At 31.1% G+C, this 27,410-nt stretch overlaps 3 protein-coding genes and 2 long non-coding RNA genes across 11 annotated transcripts; 2 read left to right on the top strand and 3 right to left on the bottom strand.

The window, feature by feature from the left end:
- Positions 1-512: 512 nt before the first annotated feature.
- mdu (meduse) lies at positions 513-7,207 on the bottom strand. Its single transcript, XM_012377627.2, has 6 exons — positions 6,701-7,207; positions 6,060-6,632; positions 2,817-2,954; positions 2,148-2,587; positions 1,427-1,592; positions 513-1,246 (listed from the first exon to the last, which is right to left on the bottom strand). The coding sequence occupies exons 2-6, from the start codon at positions 6,063-6,065 to the stop codon at positions 1,142-1,144; spliced, it is 855 nt and encodes a 284-aa protein (XP_012233050.1). The 5' UTR covers positions 6,066-6,632; positions 6,701-7,207; the 3' UTR covers positions 513-1,141.
- A 578-nt stretch (positions 7,208-7,785) lies between these two features.
- Positions 7,786-13,778, bottom strand: LOC105678360 (uncharacterized). 2 transcript variants are annotated; one of them, XM_012377632.2, is made up of 7 exons: positions 13,616-13,778; positions 12,634-13,011; positions 12,128-12,510; positions 11,797-11,908; positions 11,238-11,670; positions 10,732-11,024; positions 7,786-10,632 (listed from the first exon to the last, which is right to left on the bottom strand). In XM_012377632.2, exons 1-7 carry the CDS (start codon positions 13,761-13,763, stop codon positions 9,590-9,592), a joined length of 2,790 nt encoding a protein of 929 aa, XP_012233055.2. In that variant the 5' UTR covers positions 13,764-13,778; the 3' UTR covers positions 7,786-9,589. The 2 variants fall into 2 exon arrangements, with proteins under 2 accessions (XP_012233055.2, XP_012233053.2); XM_012377630.2 differs by having other exon boundaries at positions 7,786-11,024.
- A 254-nt stretch (positions 13,779-14,032) lies between these two features.
- On the top strand, positions 14,033-17,252 carry Rrp1 (Recombination repair protein 1). 5 transcript variants are annotated; one of them, XM_012377621.2, is made up of 10 exons: positions 14,036-14,186; positions 14,436-14,519; positions 14,704-14,946; positions 15,077-15,138; positions 15,428-15,757; positions 15,835-15,961; positions 16,062-16,205; positions 16,293-16,436; positions 16,696-16,876; positions 17,059-17,252. In XM_012377621.2, the coding sequence occupies exons 2-10, from the start codon at positions 14,474-14,476 to the stop codon at positions 17,174-17,176; spliced, it is 1,395 nt and encodes a 464-aa protein (XP_012233044.1). In that variant the 5' UTR covers positions 14,036-14,186; positions 14,436-14,473; the 3' UTR covers positions 17,177-17,252. The 5 variants fall into 5 exon arrangements, with proteins under 5 accessions (XP_012233048.1, XP_012233044.1, XP_012233049.1 ...); XM_012377622.2 differs by having other exon boundaries at positions 14,184-14,300; XM_012377623.2 differs by lacking the exon at positions 14,036-14,186 and having other exon boundaries at positions 14,506-14,523.
- Positions 17,253-19,480: 2,228 nt separating this feature from the next.
- LOC136998394 (uncharacterized) lies at positions 19,481-21,256 on the top strand. The gene is made up of 2 exons (XR_010888956.1): positions 19,481-20,267; positions 20,741-21,256. It is a non-coding gene; the product is annotated as an uncharacterized lncRNA (long non-coding RNA).
- Positions 21,257-23,755: 2,499 nt separating this feature from the next.
- Positions 23,756-26,998, bottom strand: LOC136998395 (uncharacterized). 2 transcript variants are annotated; one of them, XR_010888958.1, is made up of 4 exons: positions 25,222-26,998; positions 24,743-25,155; positions 24,462-24,585; positions 23,756-24,302 (listed from the first exon to the last, which is right to left on the bottom strand). It is a non-coding gene; the product is annotated as an uncharacterized lncRNA (long non-coding RNA). The 2 variants fall into 2 exon arrangements; XR_010888957.1 differs by having other exon boundaries at positions 24,743-26,998.
- Between the last annotated feature and the right edge of the window lie 412 nt (positions 26,999-27,410).

Genomic DNA, 27,410 nt, shown 5'->3' with positions numbered 1-27,410 from the left:
TTCGGGTGAGTGTATATAGACCAATCAATTTCCTTATGCTTATGCGTTATGCTTTATGTAAAAGCTTGTGCTCTCGGCTATACCGTTTTTATCTCGCTTCGATATTCGCATTTCGATATGCGATGTCTCTAAGCGCGCGAAATTTTGACAAGCTGATTAATGAAATTTAAACCTTTCCTGTTTAAAAACTATAGCAGCCACATTTTAGCATTAAAATTTTCGTCTCCAAATTATCTCAGGAATCTGCCATTAACGAATGTTACAGTCAAAAATTTTGAACTTGACTTACGTAGAAAGACAGCAATACACATGTGGTTCTCTCTCGGTTCACAACAAACGACTCAGTGCCCATTCCAATAAACGTATCGGTCATTTTGACAGAAAATGTATTAAAAAAACCCTTTCTTAAATTTTCAAACTTGATTAATTGTTTAAAATTGATGAAAATGTTAGTATGATGAAATGACAAAAAATGACTAATTTATAAATATTGAATAAAAAAATCTTGCACATTTTGTAATAGATAATTCCATATATTATGCGGTGTTAATTATGTGTTTACACATACAGATATCGCTCAAATATTATAACTATTTCTACAATTAATTAAGTATTTATTCCATACCTATAAACATATATGCTAATCAAATAAATTTTTAATAATTATAGTAAACACTTTACACCCGCATATATGTATAAAAACTTTCAGTCACTCTCACGAATTGGAGAATATTTTGCATATTGCATTCATATTACAATTCATCAATAATGATGAAACAAAATGTGCCTTATATTTTTTTAAAAATAAATTTTCTTTAGTTTTATAAAAAGTAAAAGTATTATTAATTACGTTTAGGTCGTAACTTAATACTGAAAATTTGTAGCTACAATTATATATCCTAATTAACGCTAATTAACGCTAATTAGCGCATAAATATTCAAACGGAAATAAACTATATAAACAAGATAAACAAGAAAATCAGACTTAGTCATTCAACATAGCAAAATTATTTTTCTTGCAAACAATTTGCCGTAATGTTATTCTGAATCATTAATTTACAATCAAATATTTAGATAAATAACAACGAAATAAAGATGAAAATCAACTTTTCATCTACAAGCACTTAAAATTACAGAACTTTTAAAAACTATTATAGTTTTCATTGTTATTCTCAATAGATTCTTTCTTGGCAGCTATTAGATTCTCCCATTGCGCAATAAGCGTGCTACGACGTCGTGGATTAGGCTGCGAAAAAAATTTTTATCATTCAGTTATTAATATATATATATATATATATATATATATATATATATATATATAAAAGCATATAAAAATTACATTTGTTTGTAAATTGTTTGTAAATTAACGTATTTGTATTGTTTCAACAATTAAATGCAGTTGTATTCTTTGAAAAATATCGCTTACCTTATGTTTTCCCTTATGTTCTTTTTCAATTTCGTCCTCGTTTAAAGTATTACTAGAAGCGCCACTTCTGAGAGAACTGGAGCCATCGTAAATATCCGAGTCATTATCGTTCCCTATATCGAGTAAATTCGGCTGAGACTTTGCCAGCATCTGCGATCTCATCAATCTAAAAGATAAACGAGATTTATTTATCGCTTTAACTTTGCAATAATCATGTAAAAATATTCTTTTAAATTTTTATTACACGTAACAATTTACCTTAGTAAATCCTTAATGTTTCCTTTATCACACAAGCAAATTAAATAAATCATCTAAATTAATTATTATTTAAATTTATATTGCACATTATGAAAGAATTGTGAATAATAATAATTAAATAACTTTTTTTTTATTTTGAAAAGTTAATTTAAAAATATATATTTTTTTTAATGATTTAAGTTTATTGTAGTGCTGTCATTTATGTCATAAAATTATCGTATTATATATAAAAAATTACATTACATGTAAAAAAAGTAATATAAAAATTTATAATTAATTATTTATTAGTTATTTTTGACATGTAATGCGATTATATGCGATAATTTTGTATTAGCAATGCAATTACAATGCAATATGTGTAATTGTATGTATGTAATTATTATATTTCGAATATTCGGGCAGCCAAATATTGACAATACTAGTTTATTGTGTCTTACTCAATTCTGTTATACAAAAATCTTACCTTAATTCGTTTTCTCGTTCTTTCATATCGTGAAGCTCCTTTTGGATCTTCTGTTCGACAGGAACGTATCCTTTTCTCGACGGTGGCTTCTTTGGCTCGTCGTCCGGTTCTATTTCCAAAGTTCTGTTGAACGCCTTGATACTAAGAGGATTAAGTGTAATAGTGGGCGTTATGGGTGGGCTCAAGCTGTCATTATTCGTCGATTTGCTTTTGTAGAGCTTTCCTCGTGTAGCCAGGAACCTGTGCATCAATCCTTTCTGGCTCGGCACGCTGGCAAAGCGCAGCGGCGTCGGGGTTGTGCGCGTAGTAGATATCACGCCGTTCGTCATCTTTGGTGTCAAGCTTGACAGCGGTGTCAGACTGACTGCTTCCAGTATCTGTGGCGTGGACGTTGTCCTCTTCAGTTTGCCCGATGCTAGTGCTTGTGGCATGCGACGCACCTATCAATAAGATTAATAAATATATATATATATATATATATTATTTCAAGATATAAATGAATCATTTCTTTTTCCAAAGAACACTTTATATATAAAGTCTTCAAACACAATTTATTATCCGCTCTTCAAACACTTGAAACTTAAATGTTTGTATTTTTGTGTGCAGAAAGATACTAGAGATACGCAGGACTTCGATACAAGTGAATAATAAGTAAACACATTTTGATACCTTAGAATCCACTGTCTCGTGAGATGTAGTCTTTATGCTGCCCACGTTCCGCAGTTCGTGTTCCCTTTCAGTGACTTCCTCGATTTCTCTTTGTATTCTATCCGTCGCTCTTCTCAACTGCTCTAATCTATGCTCTGCCTGCGTGCACACAGAAAAATTCTTGGTATAGTAATCTAAAAAGTACTATCGTATCTACTCGAGTGACTCTTCTTTTCTTCAACAAGGAAAGCTGTGACTTTTCTTTTCTTCAATAAGGAAAGCGTGAAACATAAACATCCTGAAATAAAAATTCAATCATTTTAATTCGAATTCAAGGAGTCTCAAAATGAATTTTGACTAATTGCGCGCACAAAAAATGAATTTTTTAGAGATACAACAAACCATTTATTGTTAATTCAACAACAACCTGTCCCGTTACTCTCTATCGATTGCGAATATCGAATGTTATCAGTTTATCTTTAGAAGAAATTATATCGCGTGCAACACACTGTTCGACACGTCATTGTGAAATCACGAAGGAGACAGATAAAGCGACACATTACCCGAAAAGGGCACAGGCGGAAACGAAATTGCAATGTGACGATCTCGTTGGTAGAAATCAAGGTCACTGTCGAGTGAATGTTTTAATATCAGCAAACATGTATCTAAGCTTTTATCACGATATCCCCCCTTCTGCTCCCCCGTTTTCCATTCTCTTTGACTCAGCTGTTTTGAAGGATAAATCGATTGATCTTCCACAAGCTTGCTACAATTTCGAGGAAGCAAATATTGATGTCTAATGTTGCTTTCACGGAACTACGTTTGAAATACGCTGCTACATCTCACGAATCGCTGTATTATTAATTTTAATAACACAGATTCTCTGATAAGTTCGAATATTGATGCAGAAGTCTGCCTCGTCGCTTGCTACGCACAACATTCGACACGACCCCCATATCTTGATGTGCTCCATTTAGAATTCCATGACTCACCCCGAGTATCCTTGCTACAAGCTTAAATGTAAAAGTCTCTCCTATCTCTATTTCTATCTCTGATTATTTAAAGATAATCGATTCATGACGTTACATGTTTGCACATACACATACACATTCACATACACATTGGTGTTCTCGATTTTCTGCAGCTCTGAATAAATTTTCGCGATTAGATCTGACAAAGGCATAATGGACCAGCAGCCTTGAATAAAAACTGAATTTAAAAAATAAACGCGATGTTATAAAAGACGGAGCGAGGAAAGAAAACTTTTACCAGAATTTCTCGAAGGGATTTTTCGGCGAGCAGCCGGTGACGTGAGGCCGATCAGGAATGCCGTCCACAGAAAACCAACCGACCACTGACGCAGGTAACGGCTTAACTGTAATCATCGTTTCCTTTCTAAAAGAAATGGGCCACGACTCTTCTTACAGTCTCTTTCGTCTCAGTCTCTCTTCCACATGCATCTTCGCATCTTTCAAGAATTTTAAACGATCAATTTTGGGGTCGATACAGTTCCCTCAATGTCGACTAACGCTTTATCGGAGACGCTTGTCAATAGAAGAATAAAATATCCGGTATTTAAGGTCTCATTAAAGAAATTTAGGTACACAAAATTGGGACTCGCTAATGAGGCTCATCGTGCATGTATGGAACAATAATTGAGACTCATTGATAGAGTGTGTCGCCAGTGTCACCAATTTGACAGCGAGTGTTGCGTGAAGATCGCGCAACACTCGCGAACAATGTTAGAGAAATACTTAACATCACAATTGAAATCAATCGGCTTCAGAAGAGACAGGACTTTTCAAGGACTCTTATCGATGCCGCATATTTTCAGCTTGTGATCCACATTGATGAAAGAATATTGTTTGTGAACCGAAAGGTCGCTTCGAATATATACATATAAATAAATGCCTGCGACATCGCATGAATAAAAATGATATTCGTCATTCTCGATTTCTTCAAGAAAAATAAAAGTAATGTTTGTAGTGTTTTGCGCTCGCTCTCTGTCTTTTTTTCTGAAAATAAAATCTGAGCACGTAATAGATTTTCAATTTTCAATGAAAATAAATAGTACTTTAAAATAATAGTTGATATTTTAAATATAACTTCTAACGTAATATAATCATTTGAAAATCATACTGTACGTTATCTTGCTCACCGATATTGTAAATGCAAGTCAAAATGCGACGCATCGGCGCCGTTCTTGCAATTAAAGTGGCAAATTATTTGGTTACGAAGAGGTTGTAAAGAAAGATATATGAAGTATCAACGTCACGCAGGTGGCTTAATGAAAAGTGCCGGCGTAAATATAGAACTATAATATCATACACTAACAGTGTGATCTGAAATTAATCCAGCAGTGTAAAGCAGAATCCGGTCTTTTCTTCTCCAAGCGCATAAATAATATTAATGCTTTCAATAATATTAATATTATTTATACAAAAATAAGACGTTTATGTACGCCTTATATATATTTTTACTTTACTTTACATTTTCTTCAATAGTTATACATTTACTTACTTTTATTGTTATATTTACTTTTTATGTTTATTTAAGTTTTATTAATATTTTTTAAGAAAGAATTTACATATAATACAGATAAACTGAAATATAAATAGATTTATTTTTAAATATTAAAAAATTTTTTTTGGACGCGCAAATTTGTACTTTATGCAACTGTCAGAATGGTTTCGCGCTCTTTAAAGACTAAGGCTGTCACGCTTACACACTTTATTCTGTTTAGTCACGCTTTCTGTACTTTCTTATTATGTTTCTTCTTGCCATGTCTTTTTATTCAAGATTATACGTTAAATATAGATTGTTTTATTGTAGAAAGCATAAGAAATATTTCCAATAATAGACAAAGTTACTTGTACATAAGTTCTTACGATACATAGAAAATCTCGAGTCGATTGTTTCTCGCAATCAGTGAAAGTGTGGAGCATTAATATTTCTTGAGCTTTGAGTGAATAAAAAAGAAAAAAACAAATAATAAGTAATCAAGAATTTTCCAATAATTTTCTATAGAATTTAATGAACTTTTAGTCGGAGATTTTAATATTAAAATTTAAAAAATTACAATAATAACATCTTAGCTAAAAGAAAAACATTGACTAAAAAAATTAGGTAGAGAATCTGTCATCTGACTTGAGATCACAAGTTGTAACATGTAACATTTCGCATTTTATTGTCAGGCAGCGATTACGTTTCAGTAATTAGCACACTGATGATAAATAACGCGAGTTTCGTCACGAAGAAACTTACCTCCATATCTCGATCGTTTTCGCCAGCGGGAAATCGGATGACGACAGGCCGGCAACGACGACGGAATCCGAACTGAATCTTTTATCAGGCTTCTCCTTGGCAGATACAAACGGTGCGTCGACCTCGAAAAGGGGAACAATTTCGTGCGCTTTATCTGATCGCGAGGCGCGCCGACGAGTGACGACGTCCCCGCTTATTATCATACCTCGCGCAACTAATTACGTCACTTGTTCAATATTTACACCGATGGCGCGTATCCCGCGCACGCCATGCCGGCGATGAAAGCGTCTTGTCGTCAGCTTTTCGGAGCAAGCTACATAACATATTACACGCTTTGTTCCACGCTTCTCGCGCACAGCGGGCGTCCGTTCAACTGGTGAGTACGTGTTGTGTGTGAACGATGCCGCAAGCACCGCTACGCCGACGTCTGGCCAAGGCTCTCTCGTGTAGCCTCGGCGAGAGCACCGAATCCTGAATGTTTTGCGTTGATTCTTAACGCACCGTGAAGACACTAATGCCGCTCGGATATTTCCGTCGCACAAACGTCAACAACCGCACACGTTGTCCGCATCGCTGTTGAAATCGCAAACATTAATATGGCGTTAAAATTAAATTATAATTTACAAACAAATAGAACATACGGGAATTGCGCATCCGTTGCGCAAAGACTTCACTGAAGTATCACGGACGTTCACACAACTGCATTTCCCTTTTCTGTTTCCACGAGGCCAGCGAGGATTTGTTTCACCATGGCGAGTGCTGCGTTCTCCGAGATCTTTCTAAAGAGGGAGCACCGATAAATCCCTCTTGGGTGATGTTGCGTCCTCGCGATTAGATTAAACTGTAATAACACGACATAACGATACCGGCGAAGTATCGGTAACTGAATCCCTCATCAGAGTTAAGTTTGCGATAACAAGCGGCAAAGGGGAAAAAAAACAACGAATACGTGAAGTAATACGACGAGCTCGCATCCGTGCCGCGTCGTCACACAACGGCGAATACGTCGGACAAAATCGCGTCGAACGTCAACAATGTTCTCGCGACTGTGTTGGATTATCCTGACACATAGTGACCGCGGCTCGCTCGGCGACTGCCATTTTGGCTGCCTCTCGTGACCTTGTTCTTCGACCGTTCTCCGAATAAAAACAACAGAACGGCACACCGCGCCCGGTAATTGCCGGGCGCGTGAACTGTCGTCGACGAACATGAACCGGTTATGAATATTGGCATTCCATTTTATATTTAACAATAGACATGAAATATTATAAGTTATCATACTTGAATGGTTTTCAGATTTAAATCAGCTTATCGCAAAAAATTTGACGCATTTGTCAAGTAAAATTCAAAACCATATTATAATTTTGAAATAATTTTCATCGATCAAAATACGTCATTCGAGTGTGTCAACTTAAATTGTTGAATAATTGAATCTTGTGTTTTGATAAAAAGTTTTTAATATCTGTATTAAGCGAACTGTCGGCAATTAATTAGATTCGAACAGAAGTTGTAATAGATTAGCATCAACTGCGTCTGCACTAAACTTTTATTTTGCAATGTCCTGCTCGTAAAGTTTCCAGCAGCTTCCAAACACGACGTATTGGCGGCAGAAACTAAGCATGCGCAATCTATCGAAGAAATCACATGGCTCGCAATTCATGTAATTTCTCTTTGGCTTGAATATTTAAAGTCAGATATATTTTAGTAGGAAATAGTCTATGCGAAAAATGTTTTTAGAAATTTATTTATATAAGTACAAAATACGTAGAAAAATACATTATATACGCAAAGTTATTCTTTCCTATAGTATGCCATTATGTCTACGTAATTAAGATTGATTATAATATACGTGTAATTTCATAGAGCTTATATAAAGATTATTCATTTTGTCATCTTCTATAAGCAACCTTTAACGTTATTAATCGCTGTAATATTTTCATAATTATTATATATAAGTATTATATATAATATATATTATATAATTATATATATATATATATAATATATTATATATAATATATATATTTTTTTTTCTTTCCTGTGTATTTGATCAAAGGCACTTTTTATTCTATAATAAAATTTTCTTTTCTGTAATCTATTTCTTATTAATTAATATTTTAATTTCTGCAATTATATATGCTGGCTATATTGCCTTATTAATTAATATTAAAAATGGTCTGATTATGATTATTAGATTTTTTTGTTGTTAGTATATTGATATGTTTACACATAAACAAAAAATGTATAAGTATTGTAGTTATGTAAAAGTAGATGTAAAAATATCTATCTCATTTAAGAAAGAGCATTTAAACAATTAAGCTTAGTTAATTAGTTGAATCGTACGATTACAGCAACTTATAAATATGTTGCAACTTAAAAATATATGTTTAACATGCTATTCATAATGAAATACTATTCATATATAAAAAAATGCTACTCATAAATAATGTAAAAACAGTCTCATTACATTTTATATAATTTGTATATAAAAAATATCCCATATTAAGCAAATACATTCTAATATATTAAACGAGAAATTAAATTTTGAAGATGATTTAAAGATATTTATGGAGGTCAAAAACCCGTATCAGATTTTTCTAAACTTTGAACTGTTTTTGTAATATTTCCCAGATTTATCATTTTTTATTATCTAACTCCAGTAATGCGATTTCCTCGCATTTAACATTATAGTCTAAGATACTAGAGATACATGTTAAAGGCTTTTAATCTAACTGTTATAAAAATAAATTATATAGTAGTACATTTATAACCCTTTATGATTAAAAAAAATTGAATAATTTTTCATGTGAATAATAAAAAAAAATATTTTTAGTCATCTAGAATAAAAATATTTTTTTTTATTTTTTTAACTATGCTAAGAATATGCAATTGCTAACATGCTTTCGTATATTTGGCACTCCATCATATTTTTATGATTGCTATTAAATACAAGTTAGTAAGATCTTCCCTAACAAGAGAAGTAAATGAGACTATAAATAAAGTCACATAATTTGTATATGTGAGAATAAAACGCTAAAGATTATAAAATTCTGGACAAATTTCATATTAAACGCAAAAATTAATAAATGCGAATAACTGGTGTTAATGTCAGCTTACCTCAATACTTCGTAGTGACGTTTCTTTTAAAAATTGCACAAATAAGTCTTTAATTATAAAACATATAAATGCCTATATTATCGACTTTCATTTCTTTTAATAGTCTGCAGAAAAATTAAATGGAAACTTTCATTAGTCCGTTCATTTCATTGTAACAGAGCGGAGAAATAAAATTATTTCTACTTGGGTTTGCCTTCCAAATATTTACATAAGCGAGAGAAAAATGTTTTTTTTTTTATGTTTTTCTTTCTAGGATTATTATATGTTACAAGAATTATTGCATATATATCTTAATCAATGTCTATTAGCATTGCTACGTTAGTACAAAATATATCCCGAATATGATTAACACTAAACTGTACACTGTATTTTATTGTACAAATATTGTTATTACTGTAAAAATTGTGTATCATCTATCTCTTTAGACCTTCGACAGAAATATTACTTTTGTCAATTTGAAAAATGCCATCCTTTAAATTATCATCAGACACAAGCAAAATTGCATTTTGTTTTTCAGATTGCTTTATATTAATTGCTCGTAAGTTCCCATTTAAAACTTTAATTTTCTTACAGCTGTCCTCTTTCGCTTGCAATTGATTTTGTTGATCGCGACACAACTTGATTTTATAAGGCATGTTTCTGCATTTACTTTGCGTGATTTTATTCAACGGCTCAGTATGAATGTATAAATAACGATTATTTTGTTCATCAACCTTCATATTTGTCTCTTTTGTAGAGACATTTACGATTCTTGTCGAATCGGTCGCGACATATTTACATACACATTTGTTTTCCTGTGGTGTATTGTTTTGCGGAGTAACTTCTTCTTCAGCTTCATCGATCGTTTGCTGAATATTGACATTCGTATTTGCGATCTGCGCACAAAAGGCAATATTATTTCCTGCACATTCTTTGTTCTCGATATCGAAACTATTGGCATATTTATTGAATTTTTCGTTTACAGCATTGTCCTCTGTGATAATAAGGTGCGTATTGTATTTTTCATCGTGCTTTTGATTATTTTCCTCGGAACTTGTAGTTTCCACCTCTTCTGTTTTTAAATGTTTTAAAACGTATGGATCGAACTTTTCTTGCATATCATTGTCATATACTCCCTGATAATGATAATCGTGTGTAGGCTTCTGCATTACATGTGAACTGCTTCTATTTTGTTCCTCTGAAAAATCTATATTTACTTCATGCGTTGTTACGTCTTCGTCTTCTGCCACTTTCACAATTTCGTTATTGCAATGTAGTTCAGAGTATTCGCAACTTATTTCGTTACTACAATCAAAAGTTTTGTTCTGATCTTCAATGTTATGTTGATAAGCAATTTCCTCTTCTTCATTATTGGTTACTTTTAAATTACTGTAAAAAGAATTTTTCAATTCTAGTAGGCCATTTTGTCCATCGTTAATACATTCCATCTCGATGTTGCTGTCGGGATATCTACAATCTATAGCTATTTCAGTCTCTATACCATCAGTCTTATTCAATTGAGATTCCGAGTAAATCTCAAAAGTCTCAAAACATTTATCAACAACTTGTACTGTACCTTTCGTCTCCCAGTTACTGTCAATATCGTCAATATCCTCTTTCAGAACATATTCTTCCGCTGGATCTGTGACAGCCTGCGCTTTGTCATAGTGATTTCCAAAGTCCACGATTACATTGGACGCGACGTCATCCACATTCATTATAGCTTCCGGAATACAATCCTTCTTTCTTCGATTGGTCCGAACCTTCTGAAAATCTTCTTCGGACAGATGAAAAACTTCCCCAACCGTCGTGAGAATTTTCCCGTGTCGTGTCTTTAGATGACGTTTGTAAGTATTTCTCGTTTTGAATCTGAAGAAAAGACAATATCAATATCGCACAAATCACAAGACCATTAGCGTCAATTAATTTCTTTCATTTTTCATGAAAATAGAATCAAAGATACCAAGAATTTAATTCATTTGGATTTGTAGAAGACAATTTAATTAAAATTGTTTAGGTTTAAACTGATGTTTTGTGAGAAAGGAGCATTAAATATCTTAATTATTAAAGAATTATTTTTACCGTTGTCCACAGTCGTCACATCCAAATGGTGCTTCTCCAGTGTGTCTACGTTGATGCTCCCTAAAGTGTGATGGATGCCTGAACTTTTTTCCACAATCTGTGCACGTGAAGCGCGTTTGGTTTTGATGAATCAACATGTGGTACTTCAAACTGTGTCTTCTCGTAAAGACCGCTCTACATATTCGACATTCATATGGTTTTATTCCAGCGTGACTCCGATAATGAGACACTAAAGTCGTAGGCGCTGTGAAACTACGAGGTGGATCACAAATGCGACACTGAAGATTGCTTCCTGTAGGATTGCCCTTCTTCTTAATTCGCTCTATATATGCTAGTGCCATTTCCCTTTCTTCCTTACTTGTGCCAATAAACTTTGCTTTTCCTTTAGGCTTGGTCGTATTGGATATTTCCATGTTTCTGATCCGTGTTTCATCTGACCATAAATTTGTGCATACATAAATATAACATTCAAAGATTTAACGAATTTGAGCATAATATATTCACATAGCATTAATTGTGAGAGTCTTATATCTAATTTTGTACGAATCATAGAACATACCTGAGGAACAGAGATCGGAATCTTGATGATTTGTGTTTTCAGCCAGTTTTTGGTTGACGTGGGAATATTCTTTCGTATGTACACTATCGGTGCCAACAACCATTAATACAATCTGGAAAAAAACATATATATATTTTTATACACATAAATACATAGCAATATTTAATACACAAATAAATTAAACATTTTTTAAAATGTTATATATTTTGTTTGCATTAGACTGTGTAATGTTTTAAAAATTATAATGTATTTTTTTTACACTTTGTAATCCCTTTTTCTTTTAAATATATATCTCTCATATAAATTGTATATTTTTATAATTATTACTAACATGTTCTTCTCCCGTTGTATTATCAAGAACATTATTAAAAGATGACATTTCTTTCTTATCAGGTATGTCATCTTCTAATCGTTCAAAATAACTGTGATCACCGAGAACTTTAGTATCCATTTGCTCAGATTTCTTCATTTCAGAATTGTGCGTTTCCTTATTTTCCAATTTCTGAAAACATTTCTGCTTCTCGTTTTCTTTGATATTTATATCATTTAAAAGTATTTTACGGAAATAATTTGTAGACTTTTCCACTATCACATCTTTGTTCTCCTTATTTAATGTTTCTTGAGGTTTCTTTGTCTGCTGCACCCGATTTTTCTTACTTTGCAAATTAGTCTTCAAACTCTTATGGTTTACACTTTTTGCTATAAATGTATCATCTGTAATAACGTAAAAAAACTCCATTAACAATATTCAAAATTACATACATTTACATATCATTTTACACATTTCACCAGAAATTTGAAAGTTAACATATTAAAAGAAATGTTGCTAATACGTACAAGTTTCTTTATCTGCTTTTAAATATTCTAAATGCTCTTCTAAATGATTTTTAATGGACACTCTTGCCTTTTCTTCGCTAGCAAAGCTGGTATATTTTTTTTGGCAATCAGGCACTAATGCGCAAGTATAAGAATATTGTTTTTTGAGCTCATCACTTGTAAAAATAGTAAACTGTTTAACAAGATGAGAAACAGGCATGGATAGAAGCTGTGATACAGTAAAGCATGATTCCTTCCGTTTTACACTTGCTACTTTTGCAGATTTGCATTGCAATGTCAGCAGTGAATTAATACGCTTCTTTTCCGAATGCAACGTTTGAGATGCAACTTCTGCAAGCACTTCTAACAATGCTGATGGACTGTCCCTTCCTATAGTATCTGTAATAATATTTATATTTAGTCTTTTTAAATAATATTAAATTATATTTATTATCTACATAATCAAATTTGTATTACAAACTCTAAATTTTGAAAAAAAGTAATCTTTATAGTATATATTTCTATATTTTACAAAAACTTTGGCATAAGTATAAGATAGAATTATAATTGTTTGTCCACAATAAATTTCACTTCTTTCTTTTTGTCATTCTTGAAAAAAAAATTATATAAAATAAATTTTCTTTTCAATAAAACGCATATGCCAATATTAAAATGAAAGATACCTCATATATCTCATTATCAGTAATCAAAACATTTTTAAAACCAACATACGTACTCCAAATTATTGTCAAACTGATTAATAATTTGCAAAATTCGCATTTGATAGCGTTTTGTGATATTTTAAATAAAGTAATATGGTAAAACGTTTCTACATACGCTGAATAAAAATTGTTTTGGTTTAATAGCAGACGCCATAAGGACGCCCAGCAGACGGTTTTTCAATTTATTGCCTACGGATGTTGCGTGCGCGCGTTTTTCGTGACAGGATGATAGCAATTTGGAGAAAACGTGTAAAAATCAAGCGAAACCAGACTGTGCTCACCTCCGTTATACGAATTCGTCGTATGTTGCGGATTTATTTTGGTATTCATGATGGAATTCGCGGCGAGTCTACATTCCTCAATCCTCTCCTGCGAACAACAGGTTCTCCGTTTGTTGCCCGATTCTTCCTTCTTGTCAATTGTCGACATTGCTGCCAATATAGAAAATCGAATACTTACGCATTTTTGTACGACGCTCTCAAGCTTTTTTTTGATACTGCCATCTACATTTATTTCACAACTAAAACTACATAGTAACATTCATTTCTCGACTATTGGTGACATCGTCATTTGCTGTTTATTTATGCTACATATTTACAATTATGGATTAAAAATATATATATTTCGCGTTTAAATTTAATTATATAATAAAAAATAGATCATAATTAAATAGGTCTTTCTATTAGATGTCGGATACCGTACATGAAACATTGGGCGTAGTATGGATTGTCCATTATACTGCATTACATATATTGCGTAGAGCTAAAAGGCACTAAATTTAAAGTTGTATAGGAGCTGCATCACAGACGCTTAATTACGTGTTTGCCGGTCACGCGTCTGGGAGTTATATAGGTTTGTACGAAAAAAATGTTATGGAAATTTATATTCATATTGTAAATTAACGCTAGAATTGATTCTTCTTGATTACGAAAATTTGTGTTATATAAAGTGACAAGATAAATGAAGGTAGGCACAGTTGTTAGGCTATGTACTTGCCGGTTAAAAGCAGAATATTGACAAACGTTTTTTTAGTTATTACAATTCTAGAGTATTATTTGCGATTTTTGTAATTTTCAATGCTAAAACTGAAAATTTATTTAGGTTTCAGCATCACAAAGATAAATTGTATTTATGCATTTATGTCTGTAAATATTGGGTTGTCTGGAAAATTGATGCGATTTTTAGGTAGGTAAGAAAAATTATGGCTCAATATCTGGCTTTACAAATAACACACAATAGAAAATAGATTTTGACATTTTTAACGTAACAAGTTTTTTTGACAAATTTATTTTTGTTTTTTTTGTTGTAAAGAAATGTAGAAAATAAAAACTATTTTTATCATTTGTCCCTTTTTATTATTTCTGAAAAGGTAAAAATGCCAATCAAATGACAAAAAAGATATGTGCTGTGTATGAAGATGTGTTAACTGAAGGAACTGTTAGCAAGTGGTTTGCGCAATTTAAAATTGAAAATGTCAATCTCAAAGATCAAGAACATTCAAGCCAATTATTCGCAATTAATAATCAAATTATGACTGTGATCAATAAAAATTTACTGCGCAATGTTTCTGAAATATTAATAACAACTTTCCGGACAAATCAATATTTAACAGGTAAACTCAGCATCTTTCACTTGTTACAATATCAATGTTGTTGAACTGGAAGATTATTTGGAAGCATTGGCATAATTTGTTAGTTATTCTGTATGTTTACTGAAACAACATTATTTTATATATTTCTTAGTATCTTCTCTTCAAAAAGAACAAGATTTCAATATGCCACCAAAACGAGGTCCAAAAGCAAAGGTATAGCTATATGTAAAATTAATCTTTGTAATCAATATGTATAAGCAAATGCTGTTATATTATGTAGCAGAAATAAAAGTATAATTGTCTAATATTTCATATATTTAAATATTAGTCTAATTGTATTATTTTAGGTTATATCACATAAAATTGCCAATATTGTGAATAGTACAACCTAATACAGTACAAATCAATTTTTTGTATATAAAACATAATAACATCATTAACAACATAATAAGATACATATGTATCTGATATAAAAGGTTAATTAATTTTTTCTTTAAATTAGATTGATTCTACCAAAGCTAAATCTGGTAAAAAAACAGAAACATTGAATGAAAAAAAATCTTCAAGACCAAAACGTGCAAATGATGCAAATGATGAACCTGCACCAAAGAGAACAAATATTGAAAAGGAATTGAAGGCATCAAAAAATGTCAATGAAAGCAACTCATCTTCCACAAAGAAGGCAAAGAATGAACCCAAACAAATGCAGAATAAGACAGATACAAACTTGAATGAGATAGATTTTGAATGTACAAAATCAAATGAAGAAGGAAAAAAGTATAATCTGAAAATTTGTACTTGGAATGTTTCTGGAATCAGAGCTGTCATTAAAGTGTGTTTGATAATTTGTATTAATGTATAATGTATTGTAATAATTTTTCTGTATTAATATTTATAATATTGATATAGAAAAATGGAATGGATTATATCATCAAAGAAGATGCAGATATCGTTGCTTTGCAAGAGACAAAATGTGACAAAGATAAATTGCCAGATGATATCAAACTGCCTGGATACCATAATTATTTTCTTGACAGTAAGATTTATTTAAACGTTATGTCATAAATTAATTATAAATCAAATATATAATTTATAAAAATGTCCATTATATGTGTTATAAAAATGTATTTTAATAGGCAAGAAGCCAGGTTATTGTGGACTTGCTTTGCTCTGTAAAGAAAAACCAATTTCTATAAAATATGGTTTAAACAATCCTGAATTTGATAGTGAAGGCAGAATAATTGCAGCGGAATTTTCACAATTTTTTTTTATTAATGTTTGTAAGTTATATATTACTATTTCAATATTATATTTAATATGTAAATTGTAATCATAAAATTTAGAAAAATTAATTCAAAATTCAATAGATGTGCCAAATGCTGGGAATAAGTTAGTGACATTGCCAAAAAGATTGGAGTGGAATAAGATGTTTAAAAAATATATTGAGGACTTAGATCAGAAGAAACCTGTCATTATATGTGGTGACATGAATGTAGCTCATCAAGAAATAGGTATGAGTATTGTAACAATTTCAGTTTTAGAAAATATAGCTTTTTTGAGTGACCAGATTTTTATCTATCCCGGATTAATCATTATTTTACTATAAATTCAAGTTTTTTTATTGGTGAAGACAATATAATGACATTAATCAACCTTTGATCGATTAAAATTTGTTCACTCAAAAACGCTATTAATTTTTTAAACATAATATTAATCATTATTATAAAACAATTAAAACATTAAAATTAATTTGCCACTATTATATTCCAGATTTAAAGAATCCAAAAACAAATACCAAGAATGCTGGATTTACTAAAGAAGAGCGAGATGATATGACAGATTTTTTAGCTGCTGGATTTGTAGATACATTCAGATTATTATATCCTGATAAAGAAGGTGCATACACATTCTGGTCGTATTTTGCCAATGCGCGCAATAAGGATATTGGATGGTGAATATATTTTTAGTATTTAACTTGATTATTTAAAAAGTCTTTTCAGAATTTTTTATGAAACTAGACAATAAAAAAATAGATAATAAATATATTTTTATAATTATATATTTATATAATACATCTTTATAGTTTGACCAAAAATTGTTTATACCACATTTTATGTATAAAAATTTTTATAGGCGACTGGATTATTTCTTGGTATCAGAACGAATTAAGGGTAAAGTGTGTGATAACATTATAAGGAAGCAAGTTTATGGCAGTGACCATTGTCCTGTAATACTTTATATTAATTTGTAATTAATATTGGATTGTATTTTATCGTGTGTCATATTAAAGTAGTTTTCAGGAGTGAATACAAAAATTAATACACAAATGAATGATATTTATTTATCAGGTGTATGTATTTCATTCATACTCTTTGATATTGCATGAGATACATTCTTCTGAACGTGTTCTGAACGTTTGTTCTGTAATTTTATTTTTATCCAAGTAAAACAAACGAGTTTAATAAATCTGTTTTATATTTTAACGTAATATTTTATTAAAATCCTTTGTTACGTTTTCTTTGTTACAAAACAGAGAGCACTGGCTAAGATTTATTGTGTTGTTTGCTCCAATATACTCCAATCTATAGTATTACATTATATATGATGTTATTCATTTAAAAACTTCAAATACACTGGTGGTAACTAAAAATACAAACATAAAATCTAAAATCTATCTTAAACTACAGAATTGACTTACAAATATTATATATAGATGAACCTAACATATAACGTTAGCATACATAACATAAAATAGAATAGACAAAATCTTGCAATAAATCAATACAGTTATATTTTCAATATCAAGCTATATTTTAAATTATATTTTTAAAATATCAAGAAAGTATTTAACTATTAATCAAATATCATAAAAGTTACTCACATTAATGAAATAAAGAATTATTTAAAAAAAAATATTTGGATATACTGAGTTTTTTTTCATAGGATAATGCCCAATTCCACCAATGTAGATTAACTTCAATCTCGGTTCAACTTACTCTTTACCTTTTTCTAATTCTTAGAACTAAAAAAAGATGAAGAGTAAGTTAAACCGAGATTAAAGTTAATCTACATTCGTGGAAATGGGCATAAAAGAATCGTTAATAATCGATTTACCTCCATTCATTATTCGTTCATATTCTTCAGTTGATATTTTAATTGTATATAATTCTTCTTCTTCACCAAAAAGAATTGTAGTGGTAATTTTATCCGCTATTGAGGAATCTACACTAATCTAGTTAGTTTCATCTAAACTTAATCAATTAAATTTCGCGTTAAAATATATTGGGCGCGTTTAGCAGAACAAATGGCTTGGTAGCAATCGAACGTGATTGGCTCTTACTTTTAGAACCAACAGACGACAATTCAGCGGTTGTTCTGCTGAACGCGGCCATTATCTGCATGAGCTGCATGCATGAGGCTTAGGCCGAATTCTCACTGAGCGCGTCACACAAATTAACCAATCAAAACATTCCATTTTATTCGCGCGGCAAATGGATGCAATAAAATGAGATGTCTTGATTGGTTAATTCGTGACGCAACGGATAACGCGACGCGTGACGCGCTCAGTGGGAATTCGGCCTAAGGGCATGGAAGACCTGGAAAGAGCATTAGGTGATGAGGGGAGCTTTTCATCTAGGAGACACAGATCCAAGATCTATAGAGAGAAGGTTACCTCAGGAAAACCGGTTGTGGGCGAGGGACGATGAAGTAAGGGGGGAGCTAGAAACAGCTTGGAGGCGAGGAGCGATGAAGGAAGGGAAGAGCATGATGATCTCATCGACAAACAGTAAGCTTGTTCGTTTTAGCTGCACTGGGGCAGCTCTGGGTCTGCTCTAAACAAGATAATACAGGACAAACTATTTATCTGTCCTGTATTATCCTGTGTAGAGCAGACCCAGAGCAGCCCCAGTGTAGCTAAAACGAACAAACCCAGTAGCTGTCTCTCTCTTTCAAAATTCTTCCTTTTCTAACTGTTTCTAACTCTGTCACTCGCTTGCATTTATTCTCCAAAGAACTTATGTACGCATTAAATTTTATAATACTGCCAAAAAAAATCGCAAGCACGTAGGTAATAAGAGGAAAGCTGAAGATAATCAAAAAAGAGTCGCCAATAATATAAAAAAATTATTAATTAATTTAACGCAATTAACAGATTAATACAACATATATGTATTTTTATTATTATAGATACTTATAAAAATTTTATTATTATACTTGTATACTTATTATATTTATTATACTTAATTTTTATTATAGATACTTATAAAATTTTATAATCACAATGTTGCCGCATATTTAATGATCACTAATATATACCCCATCATATTTGTTTTAAAGAATTATTTTAAGATTTCAACAGAAACATTTCAATAATATTTCATTAGCAAATATTTGAAAATTGTTAACACTGTAAATTTTATCATATAAATATTCACATTTGCAATGTTAAAACATATATTACAATTTCATTATTTAAGTTTGTATCATAATAAATTTGTGTATGATGCTTTTCATATTACCCTAGAATTGTACTTACATTTATGAATTTCAGTTACAATTTCTTGACAATTTTTGAGGTTTTCACAATTAAATATAAAAAATAAATTTTTTTATAGTATTTCTTTTGTAAATAATGCATATAAACAGTAAATATTATTTTAAAAATAATTTTTAAATATGTACTATTTTTTCTTTTATTTTACTACTTTACAAATGATGTTTTTTGTGTATATCCCCAAATTATATTTTATTTTCATTGATATTACAGTCTAAATACAAGTACAAAGCAATTTGTATTACAAATGCATCTGTTGCAGCGATATTTAACATTATAAACGTTAAATATTTAGCGCTATAATTTGCAATATATGTAATTTATAGCGCCTTTCTAATTTACTTTTCAATTATTATTACGCAATTTCCAGTGCTATTAATATTTTACAAAATAAAAGTATTTTTTCGATAAAAACTCAAAGCATTTCTATATTAAAGGAGCGAGAGAGAAAACACTAAAGCGTGCGAGAGAGACAGCTACTGTTTGTCGATGAGATTAGAGATCCTTAAAGAAGAGATCGGCAGAACGTTAACAATTTCTGATTGGTTCCGTCGCCTGGTGTAAAACCGGAAGTGTGAGAAAGAAAGAACATACCAAGATAGAGAGAGACAGAAAGTGAGCGAGAGAGAAGGCACTATACCACACTATGCTATGGCCTATGGCTATACTTATACTCAGCTATACTGCATTACGACTGTTAACCTGCGTAACGTGATATCGTGAACGTGTTGTAAGTTGTAAGTTTTAACGCGAGGACTGTTAAGAAATACTTTGTGCAAAGTATAAGGTATGTTATATTCTTGATTCTGAAATATAAACATCTGCGTAACTCTTCCGATATGATGTTTGTAAGCAATCACGCACATGCCTTATTTTATGTTCATCCTGTTACGTTTAGATTTTTTATTCAAATGACAAGGATATTTAACAATTATTATCCTCATCTTCGATCAAAAACAAATGTTAATTTGAAACAATTTTTTGTACACCGTTGTAAAGAAATCACTTTTTCTTTGCCTGCGTGCCACAATTTAAAAGAAAAGATTATAAAAAGGTACATTTCGTTTAAATTAAAAATTAATTCTAGAGCCTTATCTTCATCTAATCAAAATTGTATTCGTGCGAGCAAAAGTATGGTAATGCATGCCTATATTAAATAAATGCATGATTTAAACTTTTTTCGGCTTAGTATTTTATTTACTATTATTCCTTTGGAATCAACTTTGAGTAAGTTTATTACTTTTATTACTTTTATTTCAGATCTTTCAGATACAACCATATCCACCTCTCAAAGGAACTGCATTAAAATTTTATAAATAGAGGATACGAGACGCTTACAATCAAAAGATGCAGTTGGGAACTTCAATCAATCAAATTTACATTATCTATAGGTATTGTTCTATGCTGCAGAACGAGCAATTGTGATATAATGATGAAATTACAGTACTGGACAAAATAAATCATACATCTTTCAACAAATTAATTTCGTTAATGTAACTATTTTAAAAAAATAATAACAGTAATAAATTAAATTTATTGAAAAATATATGATTTATTTTATTCAGTACTGTATAATATAAAATTTCTAAGGAGAACAGAAAGTCAAAATAATGTCATTTGATATCTTGTTGACCAAAAATGACAAAAAGCGTCATTTTTACATCATTTTTGCCATAAACAATGTCAAATTGACATTTTGATTTTCTGTTTTTTTTGGGTTGTATATACTACAAATTGATTTATTGTATACACAACAATTACAAATAAATGAAATTATTTGCATCTTATCTTCTATAAATATTTTTATTTGCTATTCTACGTTTATATATATATATATATATTTGTTTTTATATTTGTTTGTATGTACTTTTATTGTGTTTTTTTATGTGCTATAATAATTTTAATAATTTAATTATTTCTTTTATATATATTAATATATTAATTTTTATATAAGCATGAAGTATCGTACTGAGATAAAATTGTTTTTAATTATTTTATTGCACTAATGTCAGTTACAACAGAAAATAAATATATTAGTTATTGTATACATTCAAAATAAAGCGCCACGAACGTCACATCCGTTTTTACACCAAGATGGCGACAGTTCTGCCAATCTCTCCTTCACGGAGTAAGGCTGGCGTCACATAGAACCCGTAATCCGTAATCCGCACCGGAAGTCCGCAAAAGTTACTAGGGATTGCGTCCGTAACGTTACGTATGTTTTTTCTCCTTGTGTCCCATGGAGCCGTAAATACACACGTAACGGTATTACTATTTTTTATTTAACAGATTATAATTGTTTATTTGTATTTTATTCATAAGAAAACTACAGAATATATTATAATTTTAACAAAAATTTTAATTAAATCGTCAAATTTAGTTAAATAAATAAAATTAAAAAAAGCATTACTAGTAATAACTAGTAACTTTTAGTAACTTTTACGGAAATTTCATGGAATTACGGCTCCATGGGACACAAGGAGATAAAACACACGTAACGTTACGGACGCAATCCCTAGTAACTTTTGCGGACTTTCGGTGCGGATTACGGATTACGGGTTCTATGTGACGCCGGCCTAAGAGTAAGGAGACCATAGACATAGGAATATAGGGACCGAGCATATCGTTGCTGGGGGGAAGCTACTGCGGGACGGTGCGACGAGGTAAAGTGTGCCTAAATTTGATTGGCTATTAATTTGCGCAAGCGCGATGTAAGTATCGTGCGACTTCCAGTGTGCATAGACATAGGAATATAGGGTCAGAGTGTAACGTCGCGAGAGGAAAATCACTGAAGGAAGGGGACGAGGTAAACTGTGCATATTTTTGATTGGCTACTATTTGACGCAAGTGCAATTGGTCATTATTCGACGCAAAAATATTATGCAATTTGGGCAGATATAATGAGCATTTGAAGTTATATCAAGAAAAAACATTAATTAAAATTGTTATTTTAAATATATTTTGTGAATATAAAAAATGGTGCAGTGTTTTGTACAGTCTTGTAAAAATAGATCCGACTATCAAAATTGGAAACAAAGTAATAGCAGAAATAATGTAAAAATAACATTTCACAGGTATTGAAATTATTTATTCATATTAAAGTTAATATTATATGTTTAAAATAATATTATATATTTTATTTTAAGAGTATAAGTTGTTAAAAATATTGTTTTTTTTTCTTAGTTTTCCCAAAGATCCTAAAACTCGTACATTGTGGTTAGATATTTTGGAAATAAATTTATCATCTATCCCAAGTACAGCTCGTATTTGCTCTGTCCACTTTGAAGAGAAATTCTTTGACAGAACATGTTTGATAACTCGACTTAGACGAAATGCATTACCTAGTGTATAATAACAACAGCATACGTATAACGATAACCAATCAGATTCAGGCACAGTATCATGGCGGACCCCCCCGCATTTTGGCTTCACTCCCCTCGTCTATCAACCAAGTTTACGCTCCGTCCCTATATTCCTATGTCCATGAAGGAGACATAACTAGATAGCGTATAGAGAAAAAAGTTGGTCACGAAAAATGTTCCACGAAGGAGGAGGTTTGCCGAATGCACGGAGTAAGAGTAAGGAGACATATCTAGATAGCGTATAGAGAAAAAAGTTGGTCACGAAAAATGTTCCACGAAGGAGGAGGTTTGCCGAATGGAATAACTTGCAACATTTCGTCGCCATCTTAAATCTGTTCTTTTTTAGCTGTACTATGAGGAACATGAACTGAACTGACTGCACTCACTCTCATCGGTTGTGAAAAACATAAATATAAATTTACTAAAAATATTATTTGCTTTTATTTAATAACACGGATGTTTTTTTTGGTCAAGCAAGCGAACAAAGGGCTTGTTCGTTTTAGCTGCACTGGGGCAGCTCTGGGTCTGCTCTAAACAAGATAATACAGGACAAACTATTTATATGTCCTGTATTATCCTGTGTAGAGCAGACCCAAAGCAGCCCCAGTGTAGCTAAAACGAACAAGCCCAAAAATGATAATGCTGAAAGAGAAAAAACGAAGGAAAAAAGGAAATCTTCCAAATTAGTTCAATTAAATATTCCAAATGCTACAAATATGCATTCTCAAATAATTAATGAAACAAATACGGTTAAAACTGTAATACAAATGAAAACAAATGCAAAAAGACGTAAAATTAAAATAACTTCTTGTAAAAAACAATAGTGTAAAAAGTAAGCGTTAAACTTTATATATATTTTATATACTTACTTTTATATTTTATAAAAATGTTTATTTTATAAAATAAAAAATAATTTACTTTTTAATACAATTTATTGTCATATTTACAATTCCAATCCCTATTTTTATAAAATTAAAATTCATATATATATACATAATTTGTAATATAGATAGAAAGCTAATATGCTTTCACGATAATAATTTCAAGATATAATAATCTTCTAATATCTAATTTAAATTAAAATTATCAAAATATTTATTATATGCAATCAAATGTTTAAACTATTGTGTGATTTTATAAATATTGTATTATTTTTACAATTTATCAACAATTTTTAAAAATTTATTTACTTCCTCAATATTTTCAATTACAATAAATTTTCAAAAAGAATGAATTTTATTATTTATATAAATATTAATCTGTCTATTTTGCAAAAAAGCAATTCTTTTTCTTACACTATAATCACTTTCTATTTTTTAAAAACCAAAAAACATTTTATTCCCTCTTGAACAACTCCATTTAGTAGAAGGAAATGTAATAAACTCCAAGTTGTCTTGCAAATATTTAAAATTATTGCGTCCATCATTTTTAGATTTCATCTTGTTTCTTTGTCTGAAATGCTAAAAAATAATAAAGTAATATAAATATTATTTTTCTACAACATTATTATTTTTACTTTAAAACTGACTTTTGTTTTTCTTTTTTAATACTACTTCTATACTATATCTATTATAAATAAATACAATATTATATATTATAATACTTTTTAATATTATTACCTTTTTTCTCTGCAGAAATGTGTGTGTATATGTATATTTTATTTTCAATCTTTATTTTCTTGAATACTAATACTGATAAGTATATTCTAAATTATATATATTATCATCTACGGTGTTTTCTTCTCTAAAATATATTTATAATTATATTAACCTTATTTAAGATAAACATAGTTTGTATTATATAAGATTTATATTCTTTATATTCTTTATGTTCTTTAAAAATTTGTAACATTTTTTTTATTTTTTAAAAATTTATTTGTTTATTTCAATTTCATACTTACGTTCCATGCTTTTCTAATCCTTATAACCTTTTCTCTCACTGTGGTCTCATCTGTCATTGACAATTTAAAGATGGCGACGAAATGTTGCAAGTTATTCCACTCGGCAAACCTCCTCCTTCACGGAACATTTTTCGTGACCACTTTCAATCTATGTAGTTAGGTCTCCTTACTCTTACTTCGTGCTCTCCTTTAAGGATCTCTAGATCATCATTGCCCCTCTTGCCGCTCGCCCCTCTCAGCATTTGCCCCTCTTGTAGCTCGTCCCTCTTTGCGCGTAAGGTAACCTTCTCTCTATAGATCTTGACACAGATCGACACTGTGTGACACGGTCAAACACTGTGCTTAGATACTTGATGGAACGCGTTTAGTTCTGAACTAGATCGCTAAAGTCTGCTTATGTCTTTCCATGATATCTAGTAAGTTTATTTAATTAAAAAATTGGCGTACCAAGAGCATATTGGCATATTTAAAATACGTACAAATCAAACATAACCATCATTTATTATTGTTTACGATCACGATGAGTATAAATATATTTTGCAGATGGATGAAATAAAAATTCTCTCAAAAATACTATCCCAAAAATTGGCAGCCATGAACTAGACTCCGTGTTCAACGATGCTCTTCTGGGTAGTTTTCCACCAAGAGACACAAGCGACACAAAAGTATTATATTATATGTATTATAGAATTATTCTCTCTGTTGCTCATTGAATATCGAACAAAGACAGAGTGATACTTGTGTCGATTTGTGTCAACTAGTGTCCTTTGCTGGAAAACATACTACTGTGTCGAATTGTGCCATGGCGTGTCATAGTTGGAAAGCACCGTGTCTGACACCGTGTCGATGTGTGTCGCCTAAATGCCTTGATGGAAAGCTCCTATCATTATTGCCCTTCTTGCTGCTCGCCTTCTTCTGCATTTGCCCTTTTTGCCACTCGTCCCTCTTTGCGTATGAAGTAACCTTCTTTCTATAAATCTTGAGAGTTAATAGACGTTGGAAAAAATGGTCCTTACTGCTGGGAGAAACGAAACGCAGAACCAGTAAATTTCACTGCTGCCAATTGAACTATTTTTACTGGCAGTAACCAAACCTATTTTCGAACACACTAAACAAGTTGCATGCAGACTCGTCAGATGCAGGCTTTTTCATATAAACGTGGCATAAGAAAGAGAGACAAGGAAAGACAGTAGATTTGTTTTGTCTTTTTTTTTATAGATTGATAAAAAGCCTTCATTTTTTATATACATATGTGTAGAGCAGTGCTGTCAGCTATTTGCAACTTTCGGCCGGATTTCTCAATGCACGCCTACTGCTCCCCCTCCTACTGCTCGCGAGTTGACAACGCGCCGCCGGACACTCGTAACTAAAGCCTTGTGTCCACGATACTAGAACTCAGTCCGAGATCTCGGACCATTGAGTAAAAAGAAACAGAAGGGAGCGTTTGGTCGTAAAAGTGCGGACGGAAGTGACTATATAAAGTGGTCGCTCAAGATGGCCGCTCAAGGGCGCCAATATTGAATGACTTGTTATGTTTAATTAGGAAATAATGTACAATTAAAAGAAAATAACTATAATATGCAACAATAATACCAAATTTTAATGGCGTTTTTCATTGGGATTGCACTCGTGCAGTATTTCCATAAGAGCAATGTTAAAATCTAAAATCTAAATTTATATTAAATCCTTTGTCCTTACAAAAATTTATCCATGCATTTCTTTAATCCGGATTTTTCGGAAACCTGTTTGTGAGTGAAAATTATTTAGTAATTATTGTGAATCTACAATTTCACAATACTATACATATGATTATAATCTCCAAAATAAAAATCTCATTATTGTTGATAATACTAACCGATGAAACGTTATTCCATGATTTCAAGCTGCTGCTGTTATGCCACAAGCTCTACAGTATACCATTTTGATCGTTTATTTCCATACACTGTTGCATAAAAAACTATACACTGCATATTAATGCGTACGGCGTACGGTATGCCGCTTGCCGCTATGCTCGAGCATTCCCTCTCACTTTCAAAAAGTGGTCGCTCAAGATGGCTGCCATGACGTACATCCGTCCGCGGATTTACCTTGTCCTGGCTAGTATATGCTCCCTCCTGTTTCTTTTTACTCAATGTCTCGGACTGAGGGAAAGTTACTAGAACTCGGATCATGTACACACTGAATTTGGATGCAAAACTCGAATAAGAAGCTCAAACGAAAAAATGCGTTGCGTCCCATTTTTTGGTACGAGTTATTGCGAGTTATTAGATTTTACTAGTTTCTTTTACTATCTGTCAAGACAAAATATAAGATACTTATAGTGATACGAGATACTGTGAACAATATAAATAATATTTTAGTAAGTAATTATAGAATTGAAAAAATAAGAGAAATATAATTCTTAAATAAAATAAATTAATAAGATTAATAATTAATAAGATTTACATATGTAGTTATTATTAGTTTTAATGCAGATTAAATTAGACATTAAAAATATATTATAACCTATATATACATATTATTTTTCAAGAAAAGTATAATAATATATAAAATTGATTTTCAGAAAAAACTTCATTTATAATAAAAAATGGATAATAAGGAAAATGTTAAAATTTTATTAATGTTATATCAACAACATCCTTGTTTATATGTTACAAAAAGTGTTGAT

This window comes from Linepithema humile, chromosome 3, assembly GCF_040581485.1.
Source record: "Linepithema humile isolate Giens D197 chromosome 3, Lhum_UNIL_v1.0, whole genome shotgun sequence".
Taxonomy (NCBI): domain Eukaryota; kingdom Metazoa; phylum Arthropoda; class Insecta; order Hymenoptera; family Formicidae; genus Linepithema; species Linepithema humile.
This window is presented reverse-complemented; position numbering and strand designations above follow the sequence as displayed.

What these genes read in the sequence shown, in the direction of transcription:
- Rrp1 (XM_012377621.2), top strand. Translation starts at nt 14,474, where the DNA reads ATGTCTGTAAATATTGGGTTGTCTGGAAAATTGATGCGATTTTTAG. An exon ending in ATTTTTTTTTATTAATGTTT is followed by an intron (nt 16,206 to 16,292) that starts GTAAGTTATATA and finishes AAAATTCAATAG; the next exon opens with ATGTGCCAAATGCTGGGAAT. An exon ending in CGCAATAAGGATATTGGATG is followed by an intron (nt 16,877 to 17,058) that starts GTGAATATATTT and finishes AAATTTTTATAG; the next exon opens with GCGACTGGATTATTTCTTGG.
- LOC105678360 (XM_012377630.2), bottom strand. Translation starts at nt 13,763, where the DNA reads ATGTCGACAATTGACAAGAAGGAAGAATCGGGCAACAAACGGAGAACC. An exon ending in AAAAGCAGATAAAGAAACTT is followed by an intron (nt 12,511 to 12,633) that starts GTACGTATTAGC and finishes ACGTTATTACAG; the next exon opens with ATGATACATTTATAGCAAAA. An exon ending in TTCCGATCTCTGTTCCTCAG is followed by an intron (nt 11,671 to 11,796) that starts GTATGTTCTATG and finishes ATTTATGGTCAG; the next exon opens with ATGAAACACGGATCAGAAAC.
- mdu (XM_012377627.2), bottom strand. An exon ending in ACGAGACAGTGGATTCTAAG is followed by an intron (nt 2,588 to 2,816) that starts GTATCAAAATGT and finishes TCTTATTGATAG; the next exon opens with GTGCGTCGCATGCCACAAGC. An exon ending in AACATAAGGGAAAACATAAG is followed by an intron (nt 1,247 to 1,426) that starts GTAAGCGATATT and finishes TTTTTTTCGCAG; the next exon opens with CCTAATCCACGACGTCGTAG.